Source organism: Clinocottus analis, unplaced genomic scaffold, assembly GCF_023055335.1.
Source record: "Clinocottus analis isolate CAN_PGR_092001 unplaced genomic scaffold, fCliAna1.0.p SCAF_4, whole genome shotgun sequence".
NCBI lineage: Eukaryota > Metazoa > Chordata > Actinopteri > Perciformes > Cottidae > Clinocottus > Clinocottus analis.
In genome coordinates this window covers 4,779,357-4,792,368 of record NW_027176153.1, presented here as the reverse complement: position 1 = coordinate 4,792,368, position 13,012 = coordinate 4,779,357, and the positions used below count along the sequence as shown (strand labels likewise).

General features: G+C 43.1%; 1 protein-coding gene across 3 annotated transcripts; it reads left to right on the top strand.

The window, feature by feature from the left end:
* Positions 1-369: 369 nt before the first annotated feature.
* On the top strand, positions 370-10,776 carry LOC137800105 (polyhomeotic-like protein 2). 3 transcript variants are annotated; one of them, XR_011079505.1, is made up of 8 exons: positions 370-471; positions 1,113-1,279; positions 3,072-3,150; positions 4,090-4,201; positions 6,343-6,469; positions 6,643-6,835; positions 8,304-8,703; positions 8,818-10,776. XR_011079505.1 is itself a non-coding variant. In XM_068597133.1 (8 exons), exons 3-8 carry the CDS (start codon positions 1,136-1,138, stop codon positions 8,456-8,458), a joined length of 810 nt encoding a protein of 269 aa, XP_068453234.1. In that variant the 5' UTR covers positions 374-471; positions 776-908; positions 1,113-1,135; the 3' UTR covers positions 8,459-10,776. The 3 variants fall into 3 exon arrangements, 2 of the variants coding, with proteins under 2 accessions (XP_068453233.1, XP_068453234.1); XM_068597133.1 differs by adding an exon at positions 776-908 and having other exon boundaries at positions 374-471; positions 8,304-10,776; XM_068597132.1 differs by having other exon boundaries at positions 8,304-10,776.
* Positions 10,777-13,012: the final 2,236 nt, after the last annotated feature.

The window sequence follows — 13,012 nt, the reverse complement described above, 5'->3', positions numbered from 1 at the left end:
AACTCCCACTTCCGTCCAGTTCAATTGTTTAAGTGGTCATTGTTTCAAAGTAAGTTCTAATAACCTTCATTATGCTATTTCAAATTGGTGCAATCAATCAATCAATGTAGTTATGTATATAAGCTTTAACTCTGAAGGTTGTTGCCGGAAATCCTTCCAGTGAACCACACGCGCACGCGACGAGAGCGTTGTTGTGTCTGCTGCTCGAGTAAGCAGAAAGACGAAACTCTGCCGATGTGAGTCCGCGCTAACTCTGCGTGTTCTCGTGCAAGTTGACCCGCGGCTCGGTGAGCTGCTCGCCCGGCAGCGGGACTAGTGGCGGGCCGGCTCCTCGCCGTGTGGCGGCGGGAGGGAGGGAGGGAGGGAGAGTGAATGAAAGCGTTGCTGGAGCCGTTAAACAAAGAGCGGCTCTCCCCTCTAACGTGACCATTGTTACCCAGCGGACCTACGGGAGGCGGCCCGTCTGGAAAAGTAAGCAAAAGACTCTGAAGTTGCTCTTTTTTCTTTCTTTTTTTTTTTTACAAAGAGGCACGAAGCCGTGGACTCTAGTGCGATGTAGAGAGTTAGTTTAATTATTCTCGCATTCAACCAGCGACTCCCACTACGCACTGGGCCACCTGGACGTGATGCCCGGCTAGCTGCGGTCAGTTCCCGGTGCCGGTGGCAGTTAACCAGCTTGTGTTGTGAACAGCCGCCTTTCCTCGTTCAGTAGTCACAGCGTCAGCAACACGTCCAGGGATCCGGTCTGAGAGTCCTCTTTATCGGCCCGTTTCAGGGTCCGACTCGGAGAAAGACCCGCCAGACTGCCCGGGTCATTTAGAGTGGGACCCCGCTGTCTGCTCGCGTTGGAACCGGGACAACACGGTCACCATGACGCAGTGCTAGAAGACCACCTGTTGCAAGTGAAAGTCAGCAACAAGACATTTAACCATTTTTAACCACTTTCTTAGGGATAAAATAACACCGGTTATATGTCAAGCAAACTGATACTAACACATTTGCCAAAACACAAACGTGTTCGCATTGCATTGTTTGTGTATTTGACCTGTAGCTCGTAGGAGTCTGGTTCCAGGTCTCTGGCTTGACAAGTTTGGTGCTGCTTGTGTTGACAGGTGAGGGGCGGCCTGCTCCAGTCATGACCTCTGGGAATGGAAACACTAACAGCAACAACAGCCAACACAATGGAGAGAACAAACCCGCCCAGGCCCTAGTCCAGTCCCCCGTCCTCACCCATCTGATAGAAGGCTTCGTTATCCAGGAAGGGGCTGAGCCTTTCCCTGTGAGTACCAGAGCCCGCCACCTGACCTTCTGCCATGTCACAAATACACAGAATAGGACCATTAAAGACACTCCTGGTGGAGACCGATTCACATTACAACCTCTCTGGGCTGCTGACTGCTTATGTTGGCGGCCACCGTGTTAGTCATGTTACAGTATTGTAGCGTGTAACTTGGTGAATACAGTGTTATTAGAAATAGAAATAATACCTTTACATTGCCTAAATCTTCATGGTTCTTCAACCACAAATGCAAACATGATTTGATAATGACTTAATCATTTTAGAGACATACTTTTTTACACATATTGAACCAACACACCGTCATTTACTGTTCAACTGTGACGTGGTGAATGAATGCAGAGGAAACATGCAGAGGTGGAGCAGTAGACTGCAAAATAATTCCCATGAAATGTATGGTTCATTATGTATTCAGGCACTGAGAGGACCGCATATTGAAACAATCAGAAAATGAACTTTAGTTTCTCTCATGACAGTTTTTGAGTGAGAAATGTAAAGTGCTGCCATCTCTGCCCTAATGGTTCCTGAGTCATCAATTAGGTTCCCCACTCACAAAGTATGATCACACCTTCATTATGGAAGCAGCGTACCAATCAACACACTGTTTAAAGTTAGTATGAAGGAGTTTTTCAAAACCTTTTACCAGAAACCTCATGTGAGAGACAGCAGCTCGTAAGCTAGAAATGATAAGGTCAACCTACGAGTACTGAGTCCCAAAACGGATGACTGGATTAAACAGAAAAAAACATGGCTCATAAAAAACAATACAGGAATAAGTAAGTATTTATTTATCCGAATATCTGTGGAATTGCTTTTTTCACTGACAAGGTAAAGACATGAGAACGTGGTGAAACCCATCTGTCCACACAGCTGGCACCGGGTCACACACTGAAGCTCTGAACACATCAAACTGATCCCGAAGGCTTCACTCGCATTCTAACAAACCTTTAGCACTCATTCCTTTCCTGTTTTGTGCCGTTAAAGACACAAGATCCACTTTTCATGGCAACCTATTCGTGAGCTTTTGGACATTTTGGTTTGTTTCTATCTCCATCATGACGTTGCTTGGAAACCTGTCTAAAACCCTGTTTATGAAGTATCTCCAGAAGCTGTGAAACCAAAGAACTAAACTATGGACCAAAACTGGATTTAAAGTTTGAGTTGCACATTCCTATTAGTGTTTCTAGCTAATATGAAGATGAGGAACCTCATTTGTGTTGCTTTGTCTTCACTGTGGGGAGCTCTGACGTTGGAGCGGATGGAATGAACGGACGACTCCAAAGATCAGTGTTTAGTGGTCATTTAATGAGCATTTAATCTCATGAAACATTACAAGAAATGGCCAGCTCTCCTCCTGCTATTCATTCTAGTGTCACATTGTGCTTTCACTGTATAAATAAAGCAGAACCCAAGATGCAGCAGCATCAATGTTTGTGTTGGACCAATCAGAAAGCTCCATCCAGATGCCTGTAGACTCTGGCTTCTGAGCTGGAATCCAACTCCTATTAACAAAACCGACTCAAACAGCTGTAGAATCTCTGGACCACCTATTCAAGGAGCATTCATTGACAAAGTCTTTGCGCGCCTTCAGTCATTCTATACTATTATATATCAAATATAGAAATAAATAATTATCTGACCATCCATAGTCAGTTACCCAATTCAAGCAAGAACACAAATCATATTTGTACATAGTATTTTCATTGCTGGGATTAATTTAAGTCTTGTGCATCAGTGTCAGCTGCTATAAGTCTGCTGTATGTTCTGTCTGCAGGTCGAACATCCATCTTTCTCCATTGAGAGCCTAAGGAGACCCACTGCAGACTCAAAGATGGACGGCCTCTCAGCAAAAGGTAAAGTTGTATAGCTATAAAGTGCAGACCAGCGGCACGGCTTCTCTGCTTTTTTCTCAGAGTATGGTCACACTGGGGGCTGACGTTTGTCTTCTCCATGTACAAATGTGATACAATATAAAACAATGTTTTCACAGAGGGTCACTTTTTTCCCAGTATCAATACGTGGCTCTGCGCCTGCATGGGAGCAAATAACTATATGATCTATATTTGTTATTCAAATGGGAGACCTCCACTGCACATATACAAACTGTTGTTAAGCTATAGACATGAAATAAAGTATGCCTACCATTTTAACACTCAAGGGAGCTATTTCTGAACATGAGTTCATTAAACCTCTTAATCATGCTCTCTATCTCAGTAAGCTGCTCTTTTGCAGTTAACATTGTAATTGTGTTCTCTCTCTCTCTCTCTCTCTCTCTCACTTTTTCTCTCTCTCTCACTTTTTCTCTGTGTATGTATATGACATCGACCACGTTATCTGCCCTGATAATTGTTTTTGTTGCTGATGTTTACATTCCTTATGATGTAAATTAAATTTAAGTTTTTGTTTGTCGTGTAAAAAATGGGCTGCAGCTGTGTTGCATAATGACGAAAAAAATGAACCTTCAATCTTTGAATCCTATACACCAGTGACAAAATTAGTTGTATGAAAAGAGAGCTAAGAAAGAAGGACAAACCCCGCTCTCTACCTGCTATTAGACGATTGCACTCATTTTGTCGTTTTGCATACGCAATTTCGTTCTTCTTGAGATGCATGCTGGGATGGAAATCAGCCAGTAAGCAAGAGTTTTGCTTTCAGGCTCAGCTCTGTCTTCTCCATGACAGTCCTGTACAATGTCTGCATCCCAGCTACAGTGTGTTATGTCCTGCACCACGTAGTCCTTATCTCTACGAGGTAGATGGTACTATTAGTGTCGTTTGGCTGTGTTCCCTCAGAGCTGAAGACGCAGAAGGAGCCCATGCTGACCTGTGAGCTGTGTGGGAAGGTGGACTTCGCTTACGTCTTCAAAAGGTCCAAGAGGTTCTGTTCTACAGTGTGCGCCAAACGGTAAGGCAAGGCAGTGGTTTCCACAGTTCACCTTGTGGGGGAAACTGTGTCCCCGGTCAAGTTTTCTTTCCCCAATCCTGACCATAGTCTTTTTAATATTGCATATCTGCAAATAGTCCAAAAGGATGCTTTCATTTCTCTAAATGTCGATGATATATCCAGAGATATTTTATGTTACAGGCTACTTCATCAAAATACTGAAGGGCCGAGTTTAAAATGACCACGTTGATCATCTTGAGTTATTGATATGATCTGAATAACAGTTGAGAGGAGAATGTGACTGTTGAGACTACAAAACAGTCCATGCTCCAGTGTTCAGCAGTCGTACTTTTCCTCGACTTCAGTTTATTTAAAGCGCACATCGCCCAGGTAATCTCTGCACACTTTACGAGTTGAAGCACATGCATGAGGCTTCACATGCAGAGCGACACCCACACATACGGGGAATAGCGTTAATATCACAAATTCAAAATAACGATTATATAGCAACAACAGAAAAACTTCCTCTTACAGAAGAAAGCAGATGATAATTTCCCAGCCAGTGAAACATTATTGTTTGGAAAAGTATGGAATAAGGCAGGTCACCAAATTCTTGCCATTACAGGGCTTTATGCTTCGTGAGATTAAAAGCTTTCAACACCACACTCTGATGCAAGAAACTGCTGTAAATGAGTTCATTAACAGCAGGCTCAACATTACATTTTAAAAGCGGCTGTCAGGAATCAGCTTTTGGTTTGCAAAACTGCAAATATGGTTGCCCTTTTTTGTCACCTTCAACTTTGACCAATTGAAATACTCTTTATTTATATGTCACCTTAATAATGAATATGTGACATGTCCACAGGTAATGTGTTGGTTGTGCTTGCTTTGCGTGATCATTTTTATTCCAGCGGATTCCTTTCTATTTTTTCTCCAGGTTCTTTGTCAGTTACGTCAATTTTTTTGGATGTCATTTAAAGATGGGGTCAACACATATCCTGTGGTTGGTGTGGAGCCACTGAGTGCTTGTCAAATTTTCTGAATGTCAGCAAAAAAGGCAGCAAACTGATTGCATGCCCAGGTGGATTGAAGCGTAGCAGTTACCGACACCGGAAGGTTTGTTAGCCTGTCCACGGTAGCAAATAAGGCGCATGTATTGTTATTGTTTTGGTTATGAGGTCAGAAAAGGAGGACTGCCTTGCATTTCTAACTTCCAAATGATAATTGCGAAGTCTCTCTTTATAAATACTACAGTGAACCTGGAGGTTAGTTTTTTGCAACAGCTTTCCGACACTCTTTTCTCTCATCACACCAGCGTGGTATTTCTCCAAGGGGATCTTTTCTGACCTTCACCTTGGTGGTGCAATGGCATCAATAACATTTTTAACTTTAGAATTGAAGCCATCCACAAGCTCATTGACTGAGATGCAAGAGAGGGCTGGCGTGGAGGAGAACTTCTAAATGAATAGTTCACTGGTGTTTTCAATGATTTAACGCTTTGTCACAACCTCGGTTTGGACGTTTGAGTCCGATCACAGTGATTAAGAACACCACGTAGCTCTAGAGACCCTGTGTCTTGGGGATTATCAACATGGATTTAAAATCACCTACAATGACAACACAATCCAAATCAATACAGATGATAGACAGCAGTTCAGTAAACCCATCAAAGAAGGTTGCATCGTATTTAGGCGGCCCGTAAATGTTGAGGAATTAAACTCGAGTGAAAAACTTGGGTCGGAATTTAGCCTTCCGAAGTGTCCTTAAGAAACACAGACGTTTAAGATCTTTTCTCACCCGGATGGAGATGTGAGAACCACGTCAGGTTGTCTCTGATGATGATTCTCAGAAACGTTATGCTGCTGACTTGCTCCATTGATGTCGGGAGCTAGACACTGAACCCCAGCTACTAAAGTCAGAATGCTATGTTGATCAAAGGGGTTCATGAGGGAGATTGTGTTGAAGGCTGAACTGAGATCAACAAACAACATTCTGATGTAGGTGGTGTTATTATGACAGAGGTACAGACCTGTACATAATGTAAATGTGTTCCAACTGGTTGTGAACATATCAATAATGAAGAAAACCCAGCTTAGTTTAATTTTCAGGCTGTGGGCTCTAAGAATGAGTTCCAGCTTACCATGTTAACCTTTGTTTTGCAGCTATAATGTGGGGTGCACAAAGAGAATGGGTCTCTTCCCAAACCGCCAAACCACCCTGGAGAACATGAAGAAACAAAGGGCACAGAATGGAAACCACAAAAATGTCAGTTTAGAGTGTAAAAAGAAGGTGAGACAAAAGTGAGCTGTTGACATTTTGTTTGTCATGTTGTTTTGTGATGTTTCTGACAGTAAAAGAGAAGTGCACTCTGTGCTCACATTTATGTATATATATTATATCTCTTATCTCTACATTATGACAGAGGCCAATGCAATGACACGTGTCTGACTCCCTCTGATTAGAAGCCTGCTGCTGCTCTGTCCACTGGTCACTCGGTGTACCCTGCACAGGGAGAGTCCAGCCAATGTTCGGACTTGTCCGGCTACGAAAGACCCCCATGCCCCCTGTCGGCCTCTCAGCCACACAGCTTCCTGCCCAGCGATCCCGGCCAGTGGAACATCGAGGACGTCTACGAGTTCATCTCCTCTCTGCCAGGTGGGCGATGCCTCAAGTCTTTCAGGGTTCTTTGTTGTCTCTGCCCCCTTTTGATAGTGACTGTGTACAGGCGGTGGAGGAGGGGCCATAGGGGGGGTTTACTCTCAGCAATGAATACATTTCTTTGCCGAAGTTTAAGCCGTTTTGCTTATTTCACCCAAGTGATTTCTGGATGAGTGTTTTTGTCTGAGCTTCTCTCTGATTGGTTTAAATTTACTTTCACGCACCGATCCAAATCTTAAGCTAGTCGTTGTGTTTGAACTCTAAGTTTGATCATTGATTATATTCAGTCATGAAAGGAAATACTTTGGATTTTAAATCAGTAATCCAAAATTTTCACCGTTGTAAGCAGCATTTGTAACCTTCATTATTACTGTGTAACCAGCATTAATTACTGTGTAACCAGCATTAATTACTGTGTAACCAGCATTAATTACTATGTAACCAGCATTAATTACTGTGTAACCAGCATTAATTAAAAAGGCCTGGAGGGTGTCATGCTGGGGGAAAAAAACTAAAGTGTGTGTGCACAATTACTTTTATACTGTGCCCTCAAATTAATATAGCATAAAAAGTCTTGTAATATTTAGTATTTTTGTGCAGGTTCAAACTATCGTGGTACATGGTCTGACTTCCCCGCTCTCAGCTCTCAGCCCATTGGTTCCTACCAAAAACTCAAACATTTTATAACCCCTTCACAAGTATATAGTTTTATTTTTATTCTAAAGCAGTTGGCACCGGTCACTGTAGATTTTATAAAGCATTACTCATTCAGCTTGAAATACTGCATTTATCTGGGACTATTTTTAGCGCGGATGAATCTCTAATGAGTATTTCGACAGTATTGCTGGAACAATGTAGCGTCACAGCTGTTTGAAAGTGCTGAGAGGGCGAGGACGCATGGAATAAGTGCGACAACCTAACGATTTTATTATAAAGGAATTGAGTTGGGGATAAGTGTAGTCATTTACACATTGTGTAAATCTGATGAGTCTTAATAGAAAAATTCTCATCACTGAATCAAGAGCCTTTTGAACATCTGTTTATCAAGATGTTCAATAAGGTGTGGGGTCTTTATCTATTATCTCAATTGAATTTAAAAGTTTTCTGAGCTAACTGTTGTCCTCTGAAGAAGCTTTGCAGAACCCATTATGTTGTGCTTGCGATAAAGCTGGAGTCCCTCTGCTCTAAGTGTAGCACTCTTAGAGACATCCTAGTTCCATGTTTCCGTTGGGCTGTTTGAGCCCAGGGTGGTCTGACAGACGCTATGGAGATATTAATCACTGATCATTTCTTTTACAGGAGTGGTTCTGATATATCGCCGAAGACTTTTATAAACTATTTTAGGCATTGAAAGTAAAGACAGATGAATCAAACTGTACTTGCTTATAGTAGAGATTATTGTAATGGCAGCCATGTAAAGAGCGTTAGTGGCCTCATGGGACATGTTGCTGCTTTGTGGCTGCAGGTTGTCTGGAGATTGCCGAGGAGTTCCGTTGTCAGGAGATCGACGGACAGGCCCTGCTGCTGCTGAAGGAGGACCATCTCATGGGGACCATGAACATCAAACTGGGCCCTGCACTCAAGATCTTTGCCCAGATTAGCACGCTTAAAGACTCGTAGCCCATCTCACCCTTCACCCCCAAAACCTCCCCCCCCCTCCCACACACACACACACACACACTGATGTCAAACCATGTGCTCAGGATCCCACATGTGGACTCACATGTGAGTTGAGTTCAGGTACCAGACCTCGTCATTGTCATGCCTGCTGAACACGAGGACATCAGCTGACTGTTGGTCTCACCTCTGATGGCTTCACTCTGGCACTACATCAGGAGAACTTAGTTTGACAGGACTGTTGTTAGGTAGGCGTGTGTCATTGAGAACATATTGTTCTCAGAATGTACTACTGTCCCCTGTGTTCCTGCAGGAGAGCTTGAAGGTTAGCAATGGATCTGTTTTTGTATTCCTCTCGGCAGCATGAATGAATATTTCAGCCCGACGCAAAGCGCATCTTTCACACACTGATTGGAGGAGCTTCCATGTGAGGTACCACCTGCCCACCAGGACTCAACCCCACTGGTGTATGAATGGGTAAAGTGTCTGACCCAAGGACACATCGGCATGGACGAGCTGAGTTGGGGGGATTGAACCGTCGTTTTTCTGATTTAAGGACGACCCTGCTCACCACTGAGCCACATTCGGCCTTAAAAAAACAAACTCAGTGGTCCGTAGCAATCTTTTTTGGCAACGTAAAACTAGTAAAATGGCAAGGAACTCTTTGATTAAAGTCAAGCAAGAGGAAGAACGTAAAGGAAGAGGACGAGGGAAAACAACAGCAACATCCCTCAAAACCACTTAAAGCTTTATCTAAAACCTGGGCTCTGGAATGATGACGATGAAGCGGTAGTTCAGCAGTAATTAGTTTGTGCCAATTGGTCTGACCTTTCCGTCTGATGGTGAAGGATTTAGCGCCGGGTAGTCCTGAATAAAATGATCTACTTCCTGTGGACACAGAAGAAAAGAACAGAATGGATTCATGTTCTTTTTTTGCAGCCTCAAATCGTTGTAGACGCACGAAAGGCGTGCTCCATCGAGAGAGCGACTGCATCCCAAAAAACCCGAGGGCGGAGCCCCCAGAACCCGAGGGCGGAGCCCCGAGGAACAAGTTCAATATCGGAGCTGGCAGATATCTTTTCTTTCTTCTTGAAATAAAGTCTACGGTTGAGAGGTCAGAAAATGAAGCAGGAAAGCTCCTGCTCTGGAATCCTGTTATCTGTTTAGCCCGTGAGGCTTACTGCTAACTTCATCGGCATCCCAGCACAGGTTTTTAGTTGCTTAGTAACGGCGGCTCAGCTGGTGTTTTCCACGTTTTTAGGTGCAACGTGTGAACTTCAGCAGTATCGCGGCATAATCTCTTCCAACCACCAGGGGCAGCACTGAGCTCACTGCTGCTGAGGGAAAGAAACCACTCGGCTTGTTTATGGCTGAGGTTGCATCCGTCCTGATCCAGGTATCTGGGCTCTGGGTACCAAGACCATCACACGTGTTGATGCACTGTATGCTCCATGTGTGGCAGAGACTGGGATCAGGAATTACAGTTCAAGTGTAAATGTTTTAAATGCACCAACAAACTGGTCAAACTTAACAGAAATCAAAGTGTATTCTGAATACAGTAAACAAACGGAACAGACCGGCCCCCTTGTCACCGATAACCGCTCCAGCTGTTTGAGTCAGCATCAGTGCCTCGCTCGTGATGTCATCATTGTTTGTTTGGTACTTTGTGTAGTTTGACAGTCCTGGATCAGGACGCAGGTATAGCGGTCTAGAATGTGATTAGACGAACTGGAGGCAGGGAAACCGCCAAGCTGACTAGGAACACGAGAAGCTTAGTGAATTCTTTCAATATCCGACTTGTCATTATCAGACATTTTCTTAATTGTAGTAATTTAACAACCATTGGGCTGAAATGAGATGGTGATGATTTATAGCGCTGTGACTCAATGAAGCTGTTGTTTCCAGGGTGGGTCAGCGTGTCATGACTCCATAACCAACATGGAAGGCGATCCACCCGGAGCTCTTTGGATCTGCTCCTCAGTACCGTTTGAACCGTTTGTTGGCTTTTGACGTTACAGTATTCCCGAAACGACGGCCATCAGTTCCTGTGGGACAACGTGACGCAGAGCTGGGAAAGCTAAGGATTGATTGTGACACGTCTGCTATTTGTTATTTATGAGCCTCGTGACGTCAAAGTGCCTCCCCTCCCTCCACAGCATTGAGACGGCCTGTGGGAGACATCGGGGTGTAGTATATTGCCCGGACTGCAGCTCTGAACCACAGCCACGTGCTCTTAAATATTTGAAAAGTTGCATTCCAAAGTGTAGTATTCAGTTTGTTTTATAGAAAATAAAGCTACTTCCTGAACATCGTACATGTCATTATAATTGCCCCGTCGTCTTATTTAGTAGTGGCATTACAAAATGTCCCAAATCTGTAATTTACTGCATCATATCTGGGACTCGACCAGAGACATGACACATGAAGAAGAAAAGCATTCTGGGCCGTTAGTTACTGGCCTCTGAACTAGTGAACATTTGGCTTTCTTTTAAATGCAGAAAACCAAATGTTTACGCTCTAAAATCAAACCATTGACGAGTTCTTTTAACTGAATATGATTACCCCTATTTACAAATTAACTGCATATGATCACGCCTGTTTACATATTTACTGCATATGATCACTCCTATTTACCATTGGCGGGCCGTAAATTTAAGACCTCGGCCTTCAATGAGTGCCGTATAGTCCACATCACGTAACTTCCCGGCAGGGAGAGAAGTCACAGCAAGCACATAGTCCACGGCCCCGGGAAGCGGCGCTCTAAAGCAGGCGGCCGGAGCCGACGTGACCCCTTCGGCCCGAGCCTTTCCAAGCCGATCTTGAGCCGATTGTGGCGCACAACAGTGGAGGAAATGCGCCGGGCGAGGGCCAGCGCAGCAAGGGGAGGGCAGAACCCAGTCGGGGCAACAAAAATGCATGTTGTCCAAATCCATCCAACAAAACCAAGACACTGACCCTGCACAGTGCAGACATGACATTGCAGCACAGCTGCGCCGGCGACAACCTCTCCCGGCTTGACGCGGGCGGGTAGAAGCACCAGCACCCCCAGGTGCAGCAGCAACAACCGCGCTGTGACTTATTAATGATTAAATATGACTGTACATGTAAAAAGAACTGTAACATAATCAGCATTTCACTCACATGAACCTCTGTGGGAAAGGGCTCATCAGTAAATCCTGAAAGTCTAGTTTCTCGGTTAGACGCTAGCTTTACCGACCAATCACAGCACGTGTTAATGGTCACGCGGGCCCTGTGACCAATCACACGTCCAGGGTCTCGAGAAGACTCTTCTATGTATTTTGACCAGGCTAATCTTACATAGATGAGAAGAAGTGAAATGTGATTGGATAAATAATGCTGTTAAACAGTTCTAAGGGGCCATAGAAGAGGCCTGAAGGAGCAGAGAGACAGATGAAGGCAGCTGTGCAATGAGAAAATAAACTATTAGGCAAAAATAATTCTAATACATGTACTGCATTTGTGAAAAACAATTACATTATAAAAAAAAAATAACTTTTAATTATGTGATGTAAAACCAAAGCTGAGTTGTGCAGCAAGTCCTGTGCTAGACGCAGCCTCCAGAAGAGATTGCTGTTCTAAACCTGAAAATATTTGGAACAAATTGTTACACGACGTTCAGAATTTTGTTCACAGTAATTCACTGATTTATTCTCACAAATGTAAAACAGAATTGACATTTTTTTGAACAACTTTACATGATTACAAACCATTCAAGTACAATCCAATGTGATAACGTAGCCACGAGCTCAATACATGAACTAGATTCTCTGTAAGGCACTCAGTAGTCCATGAAGTAGAGTAAACCATCAGACAACATGATCATCATACTCAGACATGTTGAGGAAAAAACCCTAACACAGTGCTTGTGCCTTATCCATATTTATTACACTCTTAGAATTATGTTGCATAATCACATTGACTTGATCTGTCAGAGAGGAACAACCAATCAGAGCCCACACAGCAAACCTTGTGTATAAATGTATTCAAAAGAATTGACAGTGATCCTTTAGTTCAGAATTTAAATGTATTTAGGAAAAGAAAAGTTTTTCTCCTTTAAACAAGTTGGTTGATCATCTCTCTGCTCATGAGTGAAGAGGAGTCATGACCTTCACAGAGGAGTCATGACCTTCACAGTGCCACACAATATGGCCACACGGTGTGGAAGTAAATGTTTTATCTTGAGTCAAAATAACTCCTAACTGGCCGACCGTCACCGATGATTTGGGACTCCCATTGCTGTTACCATGGTAACACAACTCCTAGTTTTACCAACCTTTACAATAAGTGGACAGAAAGCAACAGGATGGAAGTTGGTGTCGCACTGGTTCCCTTCACAACCAGCCACTGGGATTGTTTTATATATATATATATATATATATATATATATATATATATATATATATATATATATATATATATATATATAGAGAGAGAGAGAGAGAGATATAGATATATATATATAGATATATATATAGATATAGATATATAATAGATATAGATATATAATATATATCTATATATATATATATCTTCTAG